The sequence below is a fragment of the Corvus hawaiiensis genome, chromosome 15 (genome assembly GCF_020740725.1).
Source record: "Corvus hawaiiensis isolate bCorHaw1 chromosome 15, bCorHaw1.pri.cur, whole genome shotgun sequence".
In the NCBI taxonomy this organism is placed as follows: Eukaryota; Metazoa; Chordata; class Aves; order Passeriformes; family Corvidae; genus Corvus; species Corvus hawaiiensis.
Genome location: NC_063227.1, coordinates 1101454 through 1121555, shown reverse-complemented (window position 1 = coordinate 1121555; position 20102 = coordinate 1101454). Strand labels below are relative to the sequence as shown.

Genomic DNA, 20102 nt, shown 5'->3' with positions numbered 1-20102 from the left:
CAGCATTTGATGCTTAATATTAAATCATCATCAAAATGAAAGGAAAGCTGGGTGGTGACGCTGCTTATGGGCAGAGCCTCTCCCACAGGCCCTGGCTGGTCACTGTGGGCATTAAACCAAAAAAAAGAGATGGTGCAGTGCTGTCTGTTGGAACCGACATCAGAGGAGCCTCCTCGGGCAGCGCTGCTGTTTCACATCGATGGCTGATGCTCCACAAGTGCGCCGTGAGTCTGGGTTGGGTTTGGTGGCGGTTGGATTAGTTGGGTTGGGCTGGGTTTGGTGTTGGGTTGGGCTGGGTTTGGTGTTGGGTTGTGGCTGGATTTGGGATTGGGCTGGGTTGTGGTTGGATTAGTTGGGTTGGATTGGGTTGGATTTGGTTTGCAGTTGGATTGGGGTTGGCTTGGATGCTTGAGGCCATTTCTTCCTGTCCTGTCACCAGCTGCTTGGAGAAGAGGCACAGCCCTGGTTCATGGACACCAGCTGAGCACAGGGATGGGTCAGGGGTAGCCCAGGGCAGAAGTCACCTGCACAGAGCCCGAGGATGCAGGGATGTGTTAGCAAGTGCATGGTGGCTTAATTATTCTAACGAACCAGAAACCTCAAAGCAATTATAGTTTGTACATTTGGGCTAATTCAGATTTTTAGCTTTTGGGAAATAAAGATTAAAAGCAAAGGTTTTTAAAGAAATAGCCGTTTTAAGCTCTATTCTCTGGGTGAGGAGCTGATTGTTTGCAGATGGGCTCAGCTGGTAATTTAGCACGACGCTGACGGCTCACGAGGTAGCACCTACTTATTACTTATTGTAAATCCTCCCTTCTGCTAATGAACCTTGTTCTGCTTCTAAACCTCAGACAAAAGGGTCTAGAAAATCACACCTGGGCTCTAAACTCACTGACGCAGGCAGGAAGGGGAAAAAGTCTGCAGCAGCCGGGTGCCCCGGAGACCAGCCTGGCTCGGATTAGGCGGGGATGGCAGAGCGGGGTCTGGAGCTGGAGTGTGGGGGAGTTTGAGCAAACCCATCTCCCCAGGGAGATTTCTGTGTCCCTGCTGTGTCCCCATCTCTTTGGGAGCCCCCCACAACCCCTGTCGCTTCCATTGGCTGCTCCCCCAGGCCTGCCCTGCCCCAGGACTGAGCTGTTACCCCGGACAATCAGCTCATTAAATACCTGCAGATTGCTCAGAGCTTTAATTCACAGCCACCTGGGAGTGAGGAGCAGAGCAGGAGAGATGGGTGATGGGAGAGGCTCCAGGGATGAGCCCCAGAAAGGCTGGAGTGTGGCTGGCAGTGAAGGTACCACCGGGGTGAGCATTTCCCTGGCACAGGGGGCTGGAAAGGGCTTAAAGCTCATCTCATCCCACCCCAGGCATGGGCAGGGACACCTTCCACTGTCCCAGGCTGCTCCAAGCTCCATCCAGCCTGGCCTCGGACACTGCCAGGGATCCAGGGGCAGCCCCAGCTGCTCTGGGCACCCTGTGCCAGGGCCTCTACCACCTCCATAGCCAAGAATTCCTTCCCAATATCTAACCCTGCCCTCGGTCAGTGGGAAGCCATTCCCTGTGTCCTGTCCTTGCCCTTGTCCAAAGCCCCTCTCCACTATCACACAAAGTTCAGTGCTCATTTCCAGCTGATGGCACCGTGTCCCCGCTGTCCTGGCAGCCAGCAAGGGGCTTTTCCCAAGGCTGCCAGCTTGGGAAAACCAGCTCTCGTTCTGAGCCAGTTACCTCAGCCAGCTGCAGCCGGGCCTGGCAGCACGGTGACACCTCGGTGAGAGCACGGGGACAGCACGGGGACAGCACGGGGACAGCACGGTGCCACCTCGGTGCCACCGCCACCTCCGTGGGGAGCCATGGATGGGCCCACGCCGAGGACAGGGATGGAGCTGCCCTCCCTCTCCCACTCCCAGGGATCCTGGAGACGGTTTGTTCCTTTTCAAAGCTCATTAATTTTGCTGCAGCCATTACCTATCATAAATATTGCCGAGTCTGGGAGCTGCACGTGCTGCTTCTGCCTCTGTTTTACTGCTGCTTATTTTTCGCTAAGTTTGGGTTTGGCTGGGTTTTTGTTCAGTCCCCGCTGTTGGGTTTTGGTTCAGTTTTTGTTGCCCTGGGTGGTACCGGGAGCGCTGCAGCTCCGGCCCCGAGCAGAACCAATGACTCCCCGCCGTCCCCATCGCGCTGCTGTTTATTATTTATTTCCCCAGCAACGGGGATATATTTAGCCCGACAGCTTTGAGCTCTTTCAGCCCCATTATGCTCAGCAAATCCAGCAGCCCGGGGCAGCGAGCGGTGGCCGAGGGGCAGCAGGAGCCCCCTGGGACCCCAGGGGGGACCCCCGAGCTGTCCTTGCCCCGGGCAGGGGCTGCGGGACGGGAGGGTGTGAGAGCCACATCCCTCGGGTTCCCTTTGACTTGCCAAGGGTTGGGTTGGGCTGAGTGGATTTTTAAAAATTATTTTTAGTAATTGCTCTGTTCGAGGCTTGCAGGCCGGTCCTGTGTTTGTTTGGGGTAGGAACACGTGCAGCTCGGCTGCAGCCCAGCTGGAGAAATTCTGCCTGCCAGCCAAAAAGGGTAAAAAAAGAAAGGGTAGGAGAGAAATGAGGAATTAAAACCGCTGGGTTTTAATTTTGGATTTGTTCTTGCAGGAGCCCAGATAGGGGAGTGCTGGGGCCAAGGCAGGAGCCCGGAGGGACCTGGGTCACTGCCTGTCCCCCCATTTCCCCTCTCAGCTCCTCAGGGATGCAGCTCCCCATGTCCAGACCCTGGAGGTGATTTCCCCTCCATGCTCTGCTCCCTGGGGACACAACCCCTGTGCCCCCTGCCCGGCCCTGGGCACACCAGGTCACTTTTCTCAGCAGGAAGTGTCACCCCGTCCTCCTTCATTAGCAGCACAATTAGTGCCCACATTTGGTGCTGCCTCGGCAGTTTTGCCCCAACCTTTTTATGTGGTTTGATCTCATATCAAGAGATCCCATAATTAGAACGATTCCACTTACTTGTTATTTTTTTTAACCTAAGGTTCCCTGTTGTGACCTCAGAGAATATTCTTAATTATGCTCTGGAGCTGTGCCAGGCCTGTGATGGATTGGATAAGGGTATTTACTGCCACCACCCCTACTCTAGGTTGGATTTTATCAGCTGATCCATGGGCTCAGGCACTGGACATCAATGAACTCCTTTCTGATGGTTCCTCTCCGTGCTGCTCCTCCAGCCAGACTGTGATAAGTTCAATATTTACACTTTTTTATTTTGAAATGTTCATGTTCTATATATAAAATATTTACATAATGTATCTTCAGGTTTACCAATAATTAAAATTATCAGTAACCCTGGTAAGGAAATGCACCAAACTTGCTGGTCCCTGGCAGGAGCCTGGCAAGAGCACTGAGAAAATCTGGGAGCCCCTTTGGGATAACCAGTAATGTACAGCCAAAGAGTCTTTTAGTCTGTAAAACCCCAGAATTTGTGTCTGACACAGCACAGCGCCGTGTGCCCAGAGCTCGACATGAGCTCATGCTGCAGAGGGGATGCAGCCAGGGACAAACCAGCCCACTGGGGACCATCCCAGGGGCAAACACGAACTCAAAAGCTCAAATCTTAAATGTCAAAACTGTAAAAATGGCCTCTTTTCCAAACCAGTCTGAAAGGCCATCATTTTACTGGGATAATGTGAACACAGCAGAAACCACGAATTGCAATCACATGCTGGGCTTCCTCCAAATTTCTTGGAAGCTGAGGGTAGAGCCCAAGAAAGCAAATAGCAGCAAAACAAGGTGGCAGGTGAGGGAGAGCTACAGCCCGTGTCCCAGCCCATGCCCAGGGCTGTGGAGCACAGGAGGGTGCAGAGGGAAGTGGCAGAAATCCTGCAAGGAATCGCCTTGTGGGCCGCAGATGCTTCTGCTATCAATGCTTCTGTAAATGGGATAGGACAAGGGGGATTTCGGGTGGAATGTGACCACACTGAGGACTTGCTGCACTTACCATGGGGCCAGAGCCCATGAGCCACTGAGCAGTTATTTATCTCAGTGTCTGATGGCTCTCCTTAAAGCATCTTTCCATAATTGTTGCACAGATAAACGCGGTTATCGTAAATCCCGTTCTTGTCTTGCCCCTGACCCCCATCTGCAGTCATCCAGCCTGGGAATTACCGAAGGGAAATTTATGTAAGCTTTGTTTTAATTGCAAACAATTCAAAGAAATCATTCCCTGCTGGGAACTCGGCCTTTTCTGCTGCAGTTAAATGAGATTTTATTACAGCACGACTCGCTCTGTGGCTCGGGGGGAAGGCTGAGCTGTGCTGTTCAGGGACTGAGGGGTTGGAAACGTCGAAAACTCCAACGGCCACATGGCAGGGAAGGAGCTTCATGGCAGCATCTTCTGTTCCAGAGCTGAGACTTTCTGAACCCAAGTGCAGCATCTTCACAGCCAGAGAGAGGCTCCTTCAGCACTGCTGATTTACCAAGTCCTTGACCCTTTTTCCTGGGTTAAATTCTGTCTCTGCACAGGGCTGGGCTGGGTTCCCACCACCGGTCCCCTGCCTGGGACTCCTGTCCCAGCCCCCACCTGGGGAGCCCCAAGGTTTTTCAGTACACTTCCCTCTATCACTCATGTTTGGCAGCTGGCACCACCTTGGGAGGGAGCTTTTATCACATTTGGGTGAGTATCAGACACTTGGGAACCACTGCAGTGACAAAACACATTCAAGATCATGGAATCAAAGAGGGATTTGGGTTGGAAGGGACCCAGCGACCCTTAAACTCATCCAGTCCTTCCCCTACCATGTCGGACCCAACCCTCTCCAGGACCACAGTAAAAACTCCACAAAAGCATTTTGGAGCCATTTAATGAAAAAAGCAGAATTTTATTATATGGTTTCTGTCCATTATTCGGCATTGCTGTAAATGGCTCACATTTACTGCAACTTCTGTACAGATGTGTGGCTTTGTATTACCAGAACAGCAAATTTAAATGAAAAAATAAATGTTCAACAATTCCACACAAGCTTTTACAGTCCAACATTTCACTGAGGTGAAAACTACAGACTTGTTACTACAGAATTATTCAGCATGAATAAAAAACTACAACTTTTATTTTTAAACAGGAGTCACTGGTTTAATTTCTTCTTTTTTTTTTTTTTTTAATGCTGTTTAAAATTGCTGTGATAAAAATAATGATTTTTTAATAATGCCATACACTGTTATGATATAGGATTTGTCCCCAGTATATATCTTTTTGTTTAATATACAAAATAGAATAATGACCCATCGCTGCCTCTGCTGTTGGGCAGGGGGTTGGAGGTGGGGTGTTCCCACACACTCACAGCCTTCCCTCAGACACGAGGCCTCCGCATGGAGAGGCCCTCGACCGTCACGGGAAATTTGGTTCCTATGAGACGTCGATGGCTCAGCAAGCCCTGGCTGCAGACTGGGATAAGGGTAGAGCGTGACTGGTCTGTGACCATGGAATCCCAGACTGGACTGGGTTGGAAGGGACCCTAAAGCTCATCTGTTCCCCCCTGCTACGGGCAGGGACACCTTCCACTATCCCACGCTGCTCCAAGCCCCATCCAACCTGGCCTTGAACTCTTCCAGGGATATAATAATACAATCTTTATAAAATCTCACTCTAAGTCATGTCCCTGAAGTCCTCCCTCTCTAAAGTTCGGCTGCGGGGTGTTTCCCACAGCCCACGTTCATCCAGGCACTTCCTCCTTTCCTACCTTTTCCTATGGAAACGGCGAGGTCATTTTTCGGCATCGATTGGCACCAGTCCCCAGCCCCCCTCCCCTGCCCTCCCCTCGTGCCCCCGCGCCCCCTGTCCCGGTGTCCCCCTAAGGCCATTGCGAGTCCTGAGCTGCCCCCGCCGTCCCGGGCGGATCCGTGCACTTTGTGATAAGGCACTGAAGGGCCAAGGCCGGAATTCTCCCTGCTTTATCCAGAGTGCAGGGACTCCCCACTGCTACACGGACTACGGATAACAGGACACGGACTTCTCACTGCTGGCTACAGCACTACGGAGTCTCACTGGTGAAGTTTAAACTGAACAGCACGTACAGGACGATTTTTCCTCTAACATCACAGTTTCCTTTGTTTTTCCTTAAATCCAGAGACTAAAAATGAATATACAGGCAAACAGACACAAGGGGCAGAGAGCCTCTCCTCCTATGTGACCGGTTCTCTCACGAGGGGATCACACAACCCCAGAATTTGGGTTGGAAGGGATCTTAAAGCTCATCCAGTTCCAACCCCTGACTCCATCAGCTGTTGGAGTTCACTGCAGTTGCTTTTGCTGGCAAAAGTGACAATTTGGGATCCCGGCACCCCGACCCACACACGCTGTCCCCAGGCTCCGACCAAGGGCTCTGGGGATGCAAGTTTATAAAACATTCTCCAAAGTAAGAGCAGGTTTCCCCTGACCCCAAACCCCACCAGTACACACTCCTATCTGTATCGCAAACGGGCGTGGGAGGATTCCCAATGACTTGGGCTGCAAGTTGTAATTAAAATCCTGACCTTTACCCATTACAAAATGTAATTCCTTACAGATCAAAGAAGAGAGTGATTATTTTCTTTTATTAAAGATGCTATTTTACTCCAAAGTACTGAATATAGGATCTTTTTTAATAGCTATAACATTCAAAAAGAGCTTTAAGAAAGGATGAGAATTGAGTTTCCTATTTCAGCTGGAAACCAAGGTCTGCTCACTGTAGAAATGTGCTGTGAACACCCCACACTCTGTATTTACATATTGCTGGCACCTGGATGTGGATTATTGCCCAATTTCAAAGCTGTTTTTGCTGGGGGAGTGAGGCTGTGTCTGAGCCCCTGGGTCAGAGCCGTGACAGTTTTTGCAGTGGGGTCTGGCTCAGCCGTGCCTCGGGAGTGGCTCCCGACCATACAGATAGGAGTATCCCACCCAAAGCCAACGGGAATTTGTACACAGTGATTCGATAAACACAAGCCCAGCAAACCCTACAAGCACCCTTGGAGCACAGGTTTTCCCCTCTGAACAGAGCACTTCTTTGGATACCAACACCGACAGCCCCGGTGCTGCCTCCGGCCAAACCACATGGAACGGTTCCACTCAGCATATTTGTGACCCCTACAAAAAATATAATTACATGTATCATGATAAAGCAATCTGTCATCTAAAAATCATCCTTATTATACACTATACAAGCTATTTTACAATCATTTAATAAATTGCTTTTAAAGCTGCAGTAGCCCTTCCCTTCTTTTCTTGGATCAGCAAATATACTGATTATACATATTTGAAACTATAACTAAATATAAAAATATATTAGGTTTTGTATTTTCTCAGATGATCTTTCTCATTTCTATTACACAAACAATCTGGCCACTTTGAGTAAAAATCAAATTTTAGAGTGGCTTAGTAAATATTTCAGTTTTGAAATACAGAAAATTGTTAAGGTGCACGTAGAAAAGGCTACTACAGCTTCTAAATGTCGAAAATATCCTCATCAATGGCAACAAGGAGAAATCCACAAGGCCTATGGGAATTTATGGCACGCCAGGAATTCAATGTGAAGGGCTGCAGCCTTACAAAGACAGAAAGTTTGACAGACAACTCTAAGACCACGAACTCAGTAGCGGAGCTCTCCTGCTCTCCAGGAAAGAGGATGGAGCAGTCAGTGAAGGGTGGAGATGTGGAATTGGGTCTCTAACCAGGCGAGTTTGGAGCTGGGAGATCCAGTCCCAGCTGCGTGAACAAGTCCCCAGAGAGGAGGATTCCAGAATCCTACAGGAGAACAAACCCACCTGCTGGGTGCGCTCACACGTCCTCCCCTGTCCGTGGGGTCTCCAGAAATACTTGTGTGATGACAGCTTTAAGTGTATAGAAAACTGAGTATCTCCACACAGAAGTAAACTTTTCTGAAGCTATGCATATTTTCCTGAAAATTTCCTGATGGGCAGTCAGGACTGATCTTCTTGGCATCAATGCAGCCCGTGACTCTTTGCGTTATGGCTGTTGCATCATATGCAAAAATCAGGCTTCTTTGTTTTTTTTCAATATATAAAATAACCTGCTCATTTACATCCAGTTAGGACTGGGTTAATTTTCTATGAATCTGCATATCCAACACTTTTGCAATGTACCAAAAGGATTTGTTTCATCTGGGTCTACTGAAATGAGATTTGAGAGTGCTCTCCCACCCACCCTGGCCCTTAGAAAAAGCCCAATTTTCATGGCTGCTTTGCCAGTTGAAAGCGTTAGGTTAGAAAAGCCCAACCCAGTTTCACGTGAATCTACTCGAGTATTTACTGTCTAGAGGTTGTTTAGGAAAGCTACGAGCTGCCCCACCTTAAAAAACCAGCTGTACAATAGGCATCTTGAAGTATTACAAAAAAATTATGTAAGAAAAAATGAACAAGCCGAGTTCACGGTATATAAAGTTAAAGGAAATTGCTAAAACCAGACAGTAATAGCTATAAAAGGCACAACTTCCCTTTTCTGATATACACTTGTAAACTTTCTTCAGGTTACATGCATAAACCAAAATACTACCTTAACTTTAAAAAAAAAAAAATCCAAAACACTTTACTAAATTAAAAAAAAAAAAAAGCCTAAAAAATTGTCTCCGGCCAACTGCAGCAATTAATTAATTAATTAGCAGAATGTTCGTAACAGCCTCAGAGCTTGTCACTGGTGGTTCGATACATCCAGGGATGGTGCACGAGGGGAGAGAGAAAATTTCTGCCAAAACCGATTTCTTTTCCTTTCCTTTCTCCCCAGTTCTTTCCCAAACGTGAGAAATCTCCACTGCTTCTCCAGCCTAACTCTTGGCCCTCTGTAAACCACATGTAGTGCATAATTACAAAAGAAACACCTGCGAGGACAAAAGGAACAAGGTCTGTAGGTTTTCTCTTTACAAAACAAAGCTATCGTGTGATGGTTTCTTAAGGCAACCCTTTGTGTTAAGGCAGTCACTTCTGATGAAACAAGAGCTTCTTGATATTTCCATTGGAATATTTTGGTATCTGATTGCTGATGATTTCTGCCAGCATTTCTGGGAACTCAATACTCATGGATTTATCCAAAAATGTCTGGAAGCAAAAGCTCAGAAGATTTTCAACCACCTACGAGTGACAAGACAAAGAATTACTTGCACACGAAGACGTTCAGAGAACATTCACCTTCCTCCTCCCCAACTCCTGCCCACAGGATGGGGCTCAGGCAAGACGTGCACAGGAATCCTCATTTAGTTCATTAATAATTATTGTCCATGGCACTCTGGTATAAACCAAACAAAGATTGTGCAAGGCTTTACAAACACTGAGGAGATTTGGTACCAATTCCCACTCCAGCAGATAAATAACACACACATGGATAAGCTAAATGAGATCCTTCCAGGTGCTTGGTACAGTAACAAGAAAAAACCCAGTAATTCTGAGGTCTCAAAGTTACCCTTGTCTTAAACACTGCTTTGTGCTACATGAGTAATTAAACTGCCAAAGGAGACAGTCTGAATTGGAAATTCCTTCAAAATTAGATCACTGCTAACACTACACATAGTGCTGAGGCATTGTTTTAATGGAATTTCAAACTATTCCATAAATTCTGTACTCACTGGGCTCTGAGATAACACTGCTTTTAAAAGTCACATCTCTGCTTCTACTGCAAAATCAGTTACAGTTCCTGAGTCCCTCCTTTTTAAAGCCATAGAATTTTTAAAAACTGAAGAGACTGAAAATGAGCTTAATTATACAATTAATTGCTGTGGATTGCACTGCAGAGGCAGCCTGAGACGAGCATGTTCAAGGCTGTCAATTTGCCTTTAGTGAGACAGCAGAGGAGCACGACCTCCTCCTCCTCCTCCCTGATATTTGTCCCTTTAAATAAAAAGAGCTGGAGGAGACCACTGTCCCCGCCCCAAACGTATTTCTCTGGAATGCCTGCAGCATTCCTGTCAGGACTTACATCATGCATAGAGTCCAGCAGTTTAGTCAGTTGATAAAATCGCTGCCAGTTCTGGCTGGAGTTCCCTTCCCTCTTGACGATGGCCTTGCCCAGCTCCTTGATGTACGTCATGCGGATCTCCTCAAACAGGGACTGGCTCTTCAGGCCTTCCTTGGGAACTGCAACATGGACACCAGCCTTTAAAACACTAAAACTGAAACACGTCATTATTTCAGTTCTCTTACATTGCTTACGTGGAGAGGGAATCTTCATCAGGAGCTGTGGTGACAGGACAAGGAGCAAGAGGGGAAATGCAGGTTAAAATATGGAATTCTTCTGTGTGAGGGTGGGGAAGTCCTGGCACAGGCTGTCCAGAGAAGCTGTGGCTGCCCCATCCTGGGAAGTGTTTAGGTTGGAATGAGATGAGCTTTAAGGTCCCTTCCAACCCAAACCATTCACTTCCAACCCAAACCATTCTATGAAAATGAGCAAAAGAAAAAGGACTTGGATCGACTGAAATGACAGCAGAGAGACAAGGAGAGAGCAGGATGCGACAGGGACCAGCTGAACACAAAGCTCAGGCCTGCTGCAAAATAAAAAAAAACAAACCTCCAAAGGTATCCCACCAAAAAACAGTGGGAAAGGAACTGGACCATGGAGGCAACAACACGCAGCCCTGGAAGCACCTTGATGCAGAACCACCAGGGGCTCCTGTATTCTCCAGGTCCTGGGAAATGTGGTATTAGGAAGGTTCCATAAAAATGCTGTGTGCCCAGGGAAGAGCAAGGGCAGGATCACAGGAAGGCTTGGCTTGCAAAGGATCTTGGAAGATCATCTGGTTCTGAGCCTCCTGACATGGATCACGTAACGGGACCAGGCAGGGCAGGGATAGGCTGGACAACAAACGGACTGCCCGAGCCATGGGGAATCTGGGCATGGACAGTCTGGGACAGGGATGGGACACTGAGACAGTGCTGGCCAGAGGAGGAGCTGGGGACAGGAACCCGAGGCCTGGGGATTCAAATCCAGCTGCAGTCCCTGTGCCTACATCCTCCTATGGGGATGGTTCTTCCAAAGGCCAAGGACCACCCTGGACAAATGGAGCACGGGGACTCCAGAGGTCCGTAAGGTGCCTCCTTTGAAGCCTCTGATCACCTCAGGGAAGTGAAAGAGCTGAAGACAGAGAAGAGAAAGAGCTGAGACAAAGGTGACCGAAAGCACGAGAAGAGGACAGAGGCCATTAAAGCACATTCCCTTCCTTAGGAAACCCAACCTTCCCCACACTGTCAGCCTCTGAGAGGCTCTGGAATGAAGTCTCTTGCCTGCTTTGCCTACACAGGAGATGAAACTTGTCAACTGTTTCAATACTTCACATGGAAAAGGTCTCTGAGCTACGTCTGTGTGTGAGCTACAAGTCTAGACCTGTGTGGGATTCCTGTTTTACTCCTCCTCCTCTTCTCTTGGAAAACTTAACGCAGAAACACAATCAACAAACTCAAATTGTCAAGTCGTGGATTAAAGAGCTATAGAAATTTCAGCCATTCCATTGCAGAAGTTCCATGATGTACCACTCACACAATGTATGTCCTTAATGAAATGAAGATAAATTGTCTCCCACTGGAAATCGAGCGGAGAGGCCTCTCTGGGCACTGCCAGCTCCTGCCCAGCCCCGCTGCTGGAGGGGCTGAATTCTGCCAGTGCTGCCTCCTCACCACTTCTGCCACGGAAATTTCACCATGGAAATTTCCAGCTCCTGTAAGGAAAGTTGCCCTAAACCACACCCGAAACACTTGAGGAATTTTTGGGAGAAATTTCAGAATCAAACAGGAACTGTTTGAAATCTGCACTTTCAGGGAAGTTTTAAGTTCCTACAAAGCCCACGGCCGTGAGAGTCGGAAAGTTCCCTCTGAAAAGAGCCCTTGTCCCAGTTCTGGGCTTGGCAGCGAGGCAGTGCTGGGCACGGCCAGGCTGGTGGGGCACCGGGCACTGGGGGAACTGGCCATGGCACCCTCCCACCGCCCTGCCCACAGCCATCACCCCCTGCCCTGACACGTGAGCAGTGCTGGGGCTCCCATTCCTCCTGCTCCTATCCGGAAAAAGCCCAAGGTGAACAAATTCTCATTTCTGTATACGAATCAATGCTATTACTGGAAACATTAAAGATAAGGAATGTTTACACCCTCAGTGTAATAAACGTAGTAATATTTACTTTTCATCACATTTCAGGTCCCTTCCAAGCCAAACCACCTGACAAGGATGATGCAGAAGTATCGAGGTACACTGACAAATCTTCACTTGCTCTGCTGCTCTTGCTACCTTTCAAACATGCTGGCACCTCTGTCACTGCTCTGAACCAGACCCCTCGTGCCAGGCAGGAGTAGGAACACGTCAGTCCCTGCCTGAGGCAGCTCCCTCGGGATCCTGTGACCGTGGGATGGGAAGGGATGAGATTTCCCAGGACACAGAGGCTGTCCCGGCACGAGATGCCCGGCTCACACCCGCCCCAGCACACACTCACACTCACAGTCTCTTTGCTGAGTGAATCCCTGCATTGCAGTCAAGCCTGGGCTGAGCCCTGATCCTCAGGGAGCTCCAGCCCCACGAAGCACAGGGAGAACAAAGTCACTGGATACCAGTGATATCAACAGAGGGGAAAAATAACACTGTAAAAGGTGCTTACACATAATCACTTATATTAGTTATGTTGTCTCAGGTTAGTTTATTTCTGTATATTCTAAAAGGACTATTTCTGACTCTGCACTTTGAACTTTCATGCAGTACAGACAGAATTTACTAAGCTGTGACTTAACTGCAGCATATCCTACCTAAAGATAAGAACCAGCACGTAGCATATTGTATAAATCTATCTCACAATATCTATTGCAAATCCACCACATACTTCTGTACACGCAAATGCAAAAAGCTTGGTACTGAGCTGTTCACCTACTTGTAGAGAGGAGAAGCAACGTCTTCATGCAGAGATACTCCTCGTAGGAGACTTGGAGCCGGGAGAGCTCTCGGGCCACCATGAGCATGTGTTTGCATTGTTCATACATACATGGGAGATTCATCCTCTGCCTGAGGAATAAAAGCACAGGAATCAGTGAAATGTCTGGCTAGCTGCATGTTCTGGATCTGTTTTTCCACGCTGCAGATGAGGAGCTGTACGTGAGCCACCGCACAGCAAAGGACACTCGTTTCCCAGTGAGCCCCTGAGGTGACTGCCTCGGTGACACAGATGAACACTGGCCCCGAGCGTGGGACGAGCACGGTGACGTCCTGAGTCCCAGTGCCTTTACAAAGGGAGCCTGTCTGCACCAAGGACTCAGCAGCAAGCTCTGCTATCAGCAGCTGTCAGCACCAACGTGACACAGAAATCAAGTTCAGTCTGAGTTCCCTGAGCCTGGCGGTCCCAGAGTATCTCATCTTCCTAAGGAAACCTGATGGAGTGCCACATTAAAACTGGGATTTCTCTCATTCTTTCAACACTTTCGAGAAGTGCACCTAATTTAATGCAGATTTATATATTTACCAGTATCTTCCTGTAACTTCTCAGTTTTCTAAGTGACTTTATACTTGTGCCTATTTTCCTGAAGCAATGACCAGCACTGCAATTAAACTTCATTATCTTTGTACTGTAATAAACATGTTTCTAACCATAAATGGAAGGTCATGTTGACAACAAAAGGCAAATCTTGGAATCAGAATAACAAACATTATGTTTTTACATATTCTTCTTTTTCCTATTTCAGTGAAGCCTTGCATCAAGACAGGAACTCCTTTTATTTAATACCTCATCTGACACAGCAATCCTGCTTATGTGTGCTCATACAGCTGGTTACTGTGAATTAGTTTTGAGTGGGAAATGAAGAACAGACTAATTCTGAAGAGTGTAAGACAGATTTATGCTTTTCCATGGGTTTTCTTTTGTAGAGAAAAAGACAAGCAAAATAACCCCATGCAATGAGTACACAATCTCTCTGCAGTGACGCCAGCACTTCATTTTTTGTTAATGATGTGGCACCTTTCCTTGGTGTCACCTATGCAGCATTATAATCTACACAGACACAAAATGGGATCCCTGTGGGAGTTACGAGTAAGATTTGGTTATGAAACTACAATCCCTCCAAAGCTGATCACTTTCACATTCTCCTTTCCTTAGCCCTCAGGGAGGATTATACAAGGTACCCTCATGATCATTCTGGGAAACCCGGAGTGGAAACAAGGAACAGCCCTTTCACCACGGGGAATTCTGATGGCTTTTGGAAGACAGAAATACCAACTATTGAAACTGTATTAAAGCAGACCAAGCACAAGTGTAAAACCCCAGCATTTGCAAACACAGCTGTTGGACAATTCCTTCCATGTGGAACTGGAGCATGTGTGGCACAGCCCAATTCTACGGACACAGTGTGTGGGCACTCACAGCAACCCAGACACCCTGGCTTTACCTCGGGATTCCAGCATCAGGGAGCACCAGCAGGAACACAAAGTGCACAGGAAGTAGCGCTGTGTGAAACAGGAGTGAGTGCAATGCTGGCTGTGGGATGTTTCTCAGGGCACTTGACACAAAGGCACCACTTGGCCGGGTGGCAAATGCTGTCCTGGCCCCTCTGGGCCGTATCAAAGGGCATCTCACTTCAAATTGAGTAATTTAAAGCCATTCTCTTCCAGGACTCAGCAGTTTTCCTCACATAAAACTGTGCCCATTTCTGGGCGGAAGGTTAAAATAAACATTATGAAAGGGGTCAGCCTGTGGTTTGTTTCTGCCTGCTGGGAATGCAACTCCATCCACGAGGTTGAGGATCCAGCGGAAGACACAGAGATTTTGGGCAGTGCCAAGGCTACACAAGCTGTAGTTCCTAAACTACAGCAGCCACAGCCCCTGTGTTCAGCGAGGTCTGGGCACAGGGCGGCTCTGCCCCGTGCCCGGTGTCACAGCACGGGAGGCTGATTCACCGCCTCGTCCCAGCGCTGCCACACGCGCTGGCAAGAGCTCCCAGCCAGTCCCATCCTGGCCAGGGCACATCAGATGATCTCAGCTGGCACAGGGAGCTGTCCTGGGGACATGCCCGCGGGGTCACGGAGACAGACCAGGACAAGGGCAGGGCTCAGGGCTCGGCTTGCTCAGGATCCCAGCTCCCCTCCCTGCACAGGGCACTCACCAACCCCACGGATTCACTTGCCCACACGCAAACCAGCGTAACACTTCAAGGGTGCTACACTCACCTCATTGGAACAGACACAGTGCTTGGTGAGGACACCACACAGCTGCCTTCTCAGCTGGAACCACCACAGAACCAGGCTGGGCTCCCTGACCTCGTCCTTGTCCCCCAAAATCCGCCCCCCGTGCCTCAGCCCAGGCCCGGAGCACAGGGACGTGCACGTGGCTGAGGCAAGCACGGCAGGGCTCTCACACTGCTCTGAGTCACTCCTTCTGCAGAGCTGTACAACACCAAACCCCAGTAAACAAGATGCTGCTGTTCTGAAAACCAGATGACACCGACTCCACACAAGGAGTTACAAAAGAATGTTGGGGAAAAAATTCAAGGAACAAGGCAATTGACAAAACATTGCTTATAAAACTGACATCACTTGTTGTCTTCCTATTGAAACCCACCAGTACAGCTACCCTGCATGGCACATGAGATCAGAAGGACAAATGAGTGACCTCACATCTCCCCAGCAAGGAGCTACAGTGACAAGCATGGAACCAGAGTCAAAATCCTGATGCCCAGGACTTGCAAGAACTTCTGTCTCAAGCTGGACAGCAATTAAATGGCATCTGCTGCTCGATGAACACAACTGTGCACTGTCACTGTGCTCACTGTAATTTCGGGCACACTGTGACATACCCAGAGGACGAAAGCTGAGACAGAACCAGTGCCAGTTCCAGCAGGGCATGTTTTGAATCACAGACTGGGGAAACAGTTATACAATACTGAAAAATCACAGGTTTAAACCCTTTCCAAGTACTAAATAATGGCCTAAAGCCTAAGATTTATTCAGCTGCCAAACTTTTCAACAGCTTGATTCAAGTTTCATGTGTGTCTGTATAAAAACACGTATAATATATATAAAATTGCCAGCTAGTATAGACATACCTCCATAAAAAATAAATAAATTACAGGAGTACAGACATAAAAGTGCAATATTCAATAAATATTCAATTTTTAGGAGAAGACTGAGCAAATTACTAATCTGCCAGTTCCAGATTTAAGAAGAGAATTTAATCTTCTCCTCCACCACACACTGTGAGCTACTGGATGTTGCTACTCCATGTAGGTAACAGTAACTACACAGGAACACACTGGACAGGGCTGGCACAAGGATAAATGATGTTGCTCAGATGCTTGAGCAGATACATGAAGCTAAAGAAAGTCTAGTTAATCCCATGAAGAAATCAATCAATAACTGCAGTTATGCCCAATGGAACCACCAAGTCTTGGAGACGCCTCAAAGATGGAGTCTCCCTTCCTGAAGCTGAAGACACTGAACTGTACCAAACATGAGGGTAAGTCTTGAAAGCTCAGAAACTAAACCAATAGTTTTCTAAACCCCATATAAAACCCAAAGAGAATTAAACCAGAAGCAGCTGCCCTTCTCTGTGGCCAAGGCAGTGGCTCTGCGCTCGGGTGTGGGTTTTGCCCCTGCCCCACTGGCAGCAGCTGTGCAGCCCCAGCTCAGCACCACTCCCCAGCTCTCACCTCAGCTATCCCACGTGGACACATCTCATCACCCAAACCCAAGTGTATTTTTGGCCCAGCTGCCCCCCAGCTCTGCCTGTGCAGAGCTCTCACGGCTCACTCGGTGTTTGTCAGGTTTTACCCCGAGGTGGCTCTGTTTTATTGAGGGATGGCACATAAGAAGTTATGACCAGAGAGTTTTAGAGAACCTGCAGCCCACTGGAGAAGGAACTGCAGTTCTCTCAGTCAGCTCCGTGTTTCATTGAAAACAAATGTCACTCTGATCTACGATTTACCAAACCGTAGCTGGAAGGAATTTGGGAATTACTGTTTGCTGTAACAGCATTACCCTTGCATTTCTGGGGGTTTTCAAGAGTACCAACACCTAGCAGTGAAGCTCTGTGGTTCTGACCCACTGATAGAACAGCAGGAGACCTCTGACTTACAGCAAATCAGCTGTTACTGCGCTTAGTGACAACATCAATTACCACAATTCCACCACGCAGAGACCATTCTGCTCCAGGGACACATTCTAAGCACTTTAATAAACACAAGTACACAAATGGGCCATCACCTGCCATCTCCTCCTCAGCCTTTTTAAAAAATGATTATTGTAAGGCAATGATTACAGTTTACAAAAGCCTGGATAAACATTTACAATGGAAAAAAAAAAAAAAAGGCAAGGGAATAAATAAACATGAAATATAGAAATGGCTGATCCACAGAAAATGTAACAACTATTATATTTTTTTAAAACAGAAAATATTTGGGAGATAGGATTTTGAAGTGAAATAAAACCAAAGATATTAAACTGTGCCAAAATCAGGCCAATGGTATTGCCTCCATATCAAAACCAGAAAACAGAGACATGAATAGGATCCAATCACCTCAGCAATCCCAAATTCCCTCTTTCCCTCCTCTACAGCATGGAATTACTGCACAGCACAAATCTGGAAAAATACAAGGAAAACAACGTGTGGTGCAAGAAAAAGTATGTTCAAACATTCCACCAAATTCAACTTTGCTTGAAAGTTGACAACAAGTTCAACAAGAAAATATAAATCAGGCAGGTTCTTCCATCTTTAACCTGGTCTTTTCAGCCCTAATTTCATCAGACCAGATAGAAATGTTTCACTCTGGCACTGGTAGGGCCATACTGCCACTTTGATACACTGAACAGACAGAACATCATGCAATTTGCCAAACCCTTCTCTCCATCCCAGGCATATTTTTAGCTCTGACTGTGTTGGCTCTGATGAAATGAATGATTCTAGTGAATGGTGCAGGAACCGTCACAATATGGAATGTTAAAGCACAAACACCTCCCACAACAACTTCTGGATATAAATACACTTAATATCTCAATTACCTTCCGTTTGACTTAGCGAAAAATGCCAAGCAAGCTGCTGCTAAAAAACAAGTGGGAAAGGAGAGGCTGGTGTGGGATCTCTGGGAGGGTTCAGCACCCTGTGATTCACCCCCGAGGCAGAGCCCAGCACTGGCAGGTCCTACTCACTCGTTAATGATCAGGTCTGGAGCAAAGCACAGCAGGTTGCCATTGGACTGCTTGTAGGATCTCCAGCCTAAAGCAAAAGCCATCAGGAACATCCAGGAGTACTGCAGGAGGGTCATTTGGTCATCCAGGTGCAAATTTCGGAAACCTGGAGAAATAAAAATTGAGGGGGGGGATGGTGTCAGCTGCAAAAAAGCAACAAAGGACAAAAAACTTGTGTGACTTGGAAAAGGAGCAGGGTTATGAGCAGCACAACTGCTGTGTTATCAGTGTGTAGGTACTACAGGGAGTAAAAGGGATGCAATATTAAAAATCACAGCATATATGTGCGTGGTTATCTGGCAGTGATGGTCAGGCAACAATTATAGTTCACACACACTGTAATGCACTGGGCTGCCCTCCAAAAATAACAGGCTTTGCTACTTTTCACGAGACCAGTCTGCTAGACAATAAATGATCTAATATCAGATTTTGTGCCTATTCAACAACAATTGCACACTGAACCTACAAGTACTGCATTAGTTACCAGCATTTACTGCTTCTCATCTCCTGTGTAGCATGAACAGAGCCAGCTGAACAAGGAGGAAATGAGTAAAACCTGACAATTGGTCCCTCAAAGAGTCTGAAAATGCCACCAGCTTTGGATTTGCTGCATCAGTTCCTATCAGATCCAGCCTACACTTACCAAGAAACTATCATGCCATACGGAGCCATTATTAGAGCCTGAATACAAGTTGATTTTATCTATTTTTATTAAGCATCTGACATCTAAAGAGCTCATAACATCTAAAGAGCTGCTTCCTGAAGCTGTGCCAACAGACAGAGCCAGTGGATGAACGTTTAACAAACCTGGTGGGTCTGAACACAGCCCCTGGCTTTGGAGGCACCAGGAATGACCAGGTACCACCTCCAAAATACAAAGAAAGGGTTTCAAAGTGATTCCAATCTTGCTGGGTCAAACCTTGAAATCTGTGCTCAAACCCTCCCCAGGAAAAGGTTATTTTGAAATCCCAACTAAAGGGTTTGGCAAGGAATGCTGGCATGCTGTCAGCATGGCTGATGGGCTACAACCAGCAGCAGGATATACAAATTAAACACTCATGAGGAACCACCTAAGCAAACAAAAGAAAGGAGATAAAAATTGTAAGAATAGTTGCTATTAATGTAGTTATTAAAGAGAAGATTGGCATTTTCATTGAGAGCATAAGCTCTAACCTGAAGGGTTTGGCTAATTACAAAAACTGTGCAGCAGAGATGATGAACACAGAAGTGTTTTATAAAATGGAATCTAAATCTGGATCTGGGAATACCAGATGGTCTCCCAAAAACCTGTCCCAGAAGGAAGCGTGTGAACCTCTCCTAGAGCAGACTGAGCTAATTCAGCACAACTGCCCAGTGCACATAGCCCTGACACAGAATCCCAGAATCACCGAGGTTGGGAAAGTCCCCAAGACCAGAGTCCAGCCTGTCCAACCTGCCCCACCCTTGTCAACCAGACCCCACACAAATCTCTCCAGTCACATCTCTGCTGGACATAGATGCATTGGAGTTTTCCAGCCTTTCTTTCCCACTGTTAATTTATTTCCCCTGCTCAAAGAGACACAGTTATGACTCATAAATCTCATTATCAGGCTTTTTTCTTTTTTTTTTTTTTTTTGGCAGACCTGTTCTGTGATGTTATTTTTGGGCAACCTATGCGTCATGGAGGTGTTTTTGCCAGGGTTTTTGAGAACAGGTAGTGAACAGCACTGACAGGGGTGAGAGGGAGATAAACGCTGGGCTTTGTTTTGTAGGAACAAACATCTTCAGCTCCCCTTAGCCTTGGCCTCTCCAACACAGATGCCATGTGTTGTGTCCAAGGCTGAGATCTGACATCACTTCTTCCGTGTCTCACTGTGTTTTTAGATGGGAGCCAAAATAGCAGCAAACCTCCCTCTTTGCCCAGGTCAGAGTCAGTTTGAACAGAGCTGGAGAGAAAATAACGCCTTG

The 20102-nt window shown here is 47.3% G+C and overlaps 1 protein-coding gene and 1 long non-coding RNA gene across 3 annotated transcripts in view; one reads left to right on the top strand and one right to left on the bottom strand.

The window, feature by feature from the left end:
• Positions 1 to 1493: 1493 nt before the first annotated feature.
• LOC125333614 lies at positions 1494 to 5094 on the top strand. Its single transcript, XR_007206919.1, has 2 exons — positions 1494 to 1918; positions 3120 to 5094. It is a non-coding gene; the product is annotated as an uncharacterized LOC125333614 (long non-coding RNA).
• The window catches only part of NR3C1 (nuclear receptor subfamily 3 group C member 1), a 61259-nt gene continuing 45993 nt past the window's right edge, over positions 4837 to 20102 (bottom strand). For both annotated transcript variants that reach the window (XM_048319638.1, XM_048319639.1), the window contains exons 6-9: positions 18117 to 18261; positions 12862 to 12992; positions 9936 to 10093; positions 4837 to 9094 (exon numbers count right to left, since the gene is read on the bottom strand). In XM_048319638.1, the coding sequence (XP_048175595.1) occupies positions 8942 to 9094; positions 9936 to 10093; positions 12862 to 12992; positions 18117 to 18261 (587 nt within the window). In that variant the 3' untranslated portion in view covers positions 4837 to 8941. The remainder of the gene's footprint in view (positions 9095 to 9935; positions 10094 to 12861; positions 12993 to 18116; positions 18262 to 20102) is intronic.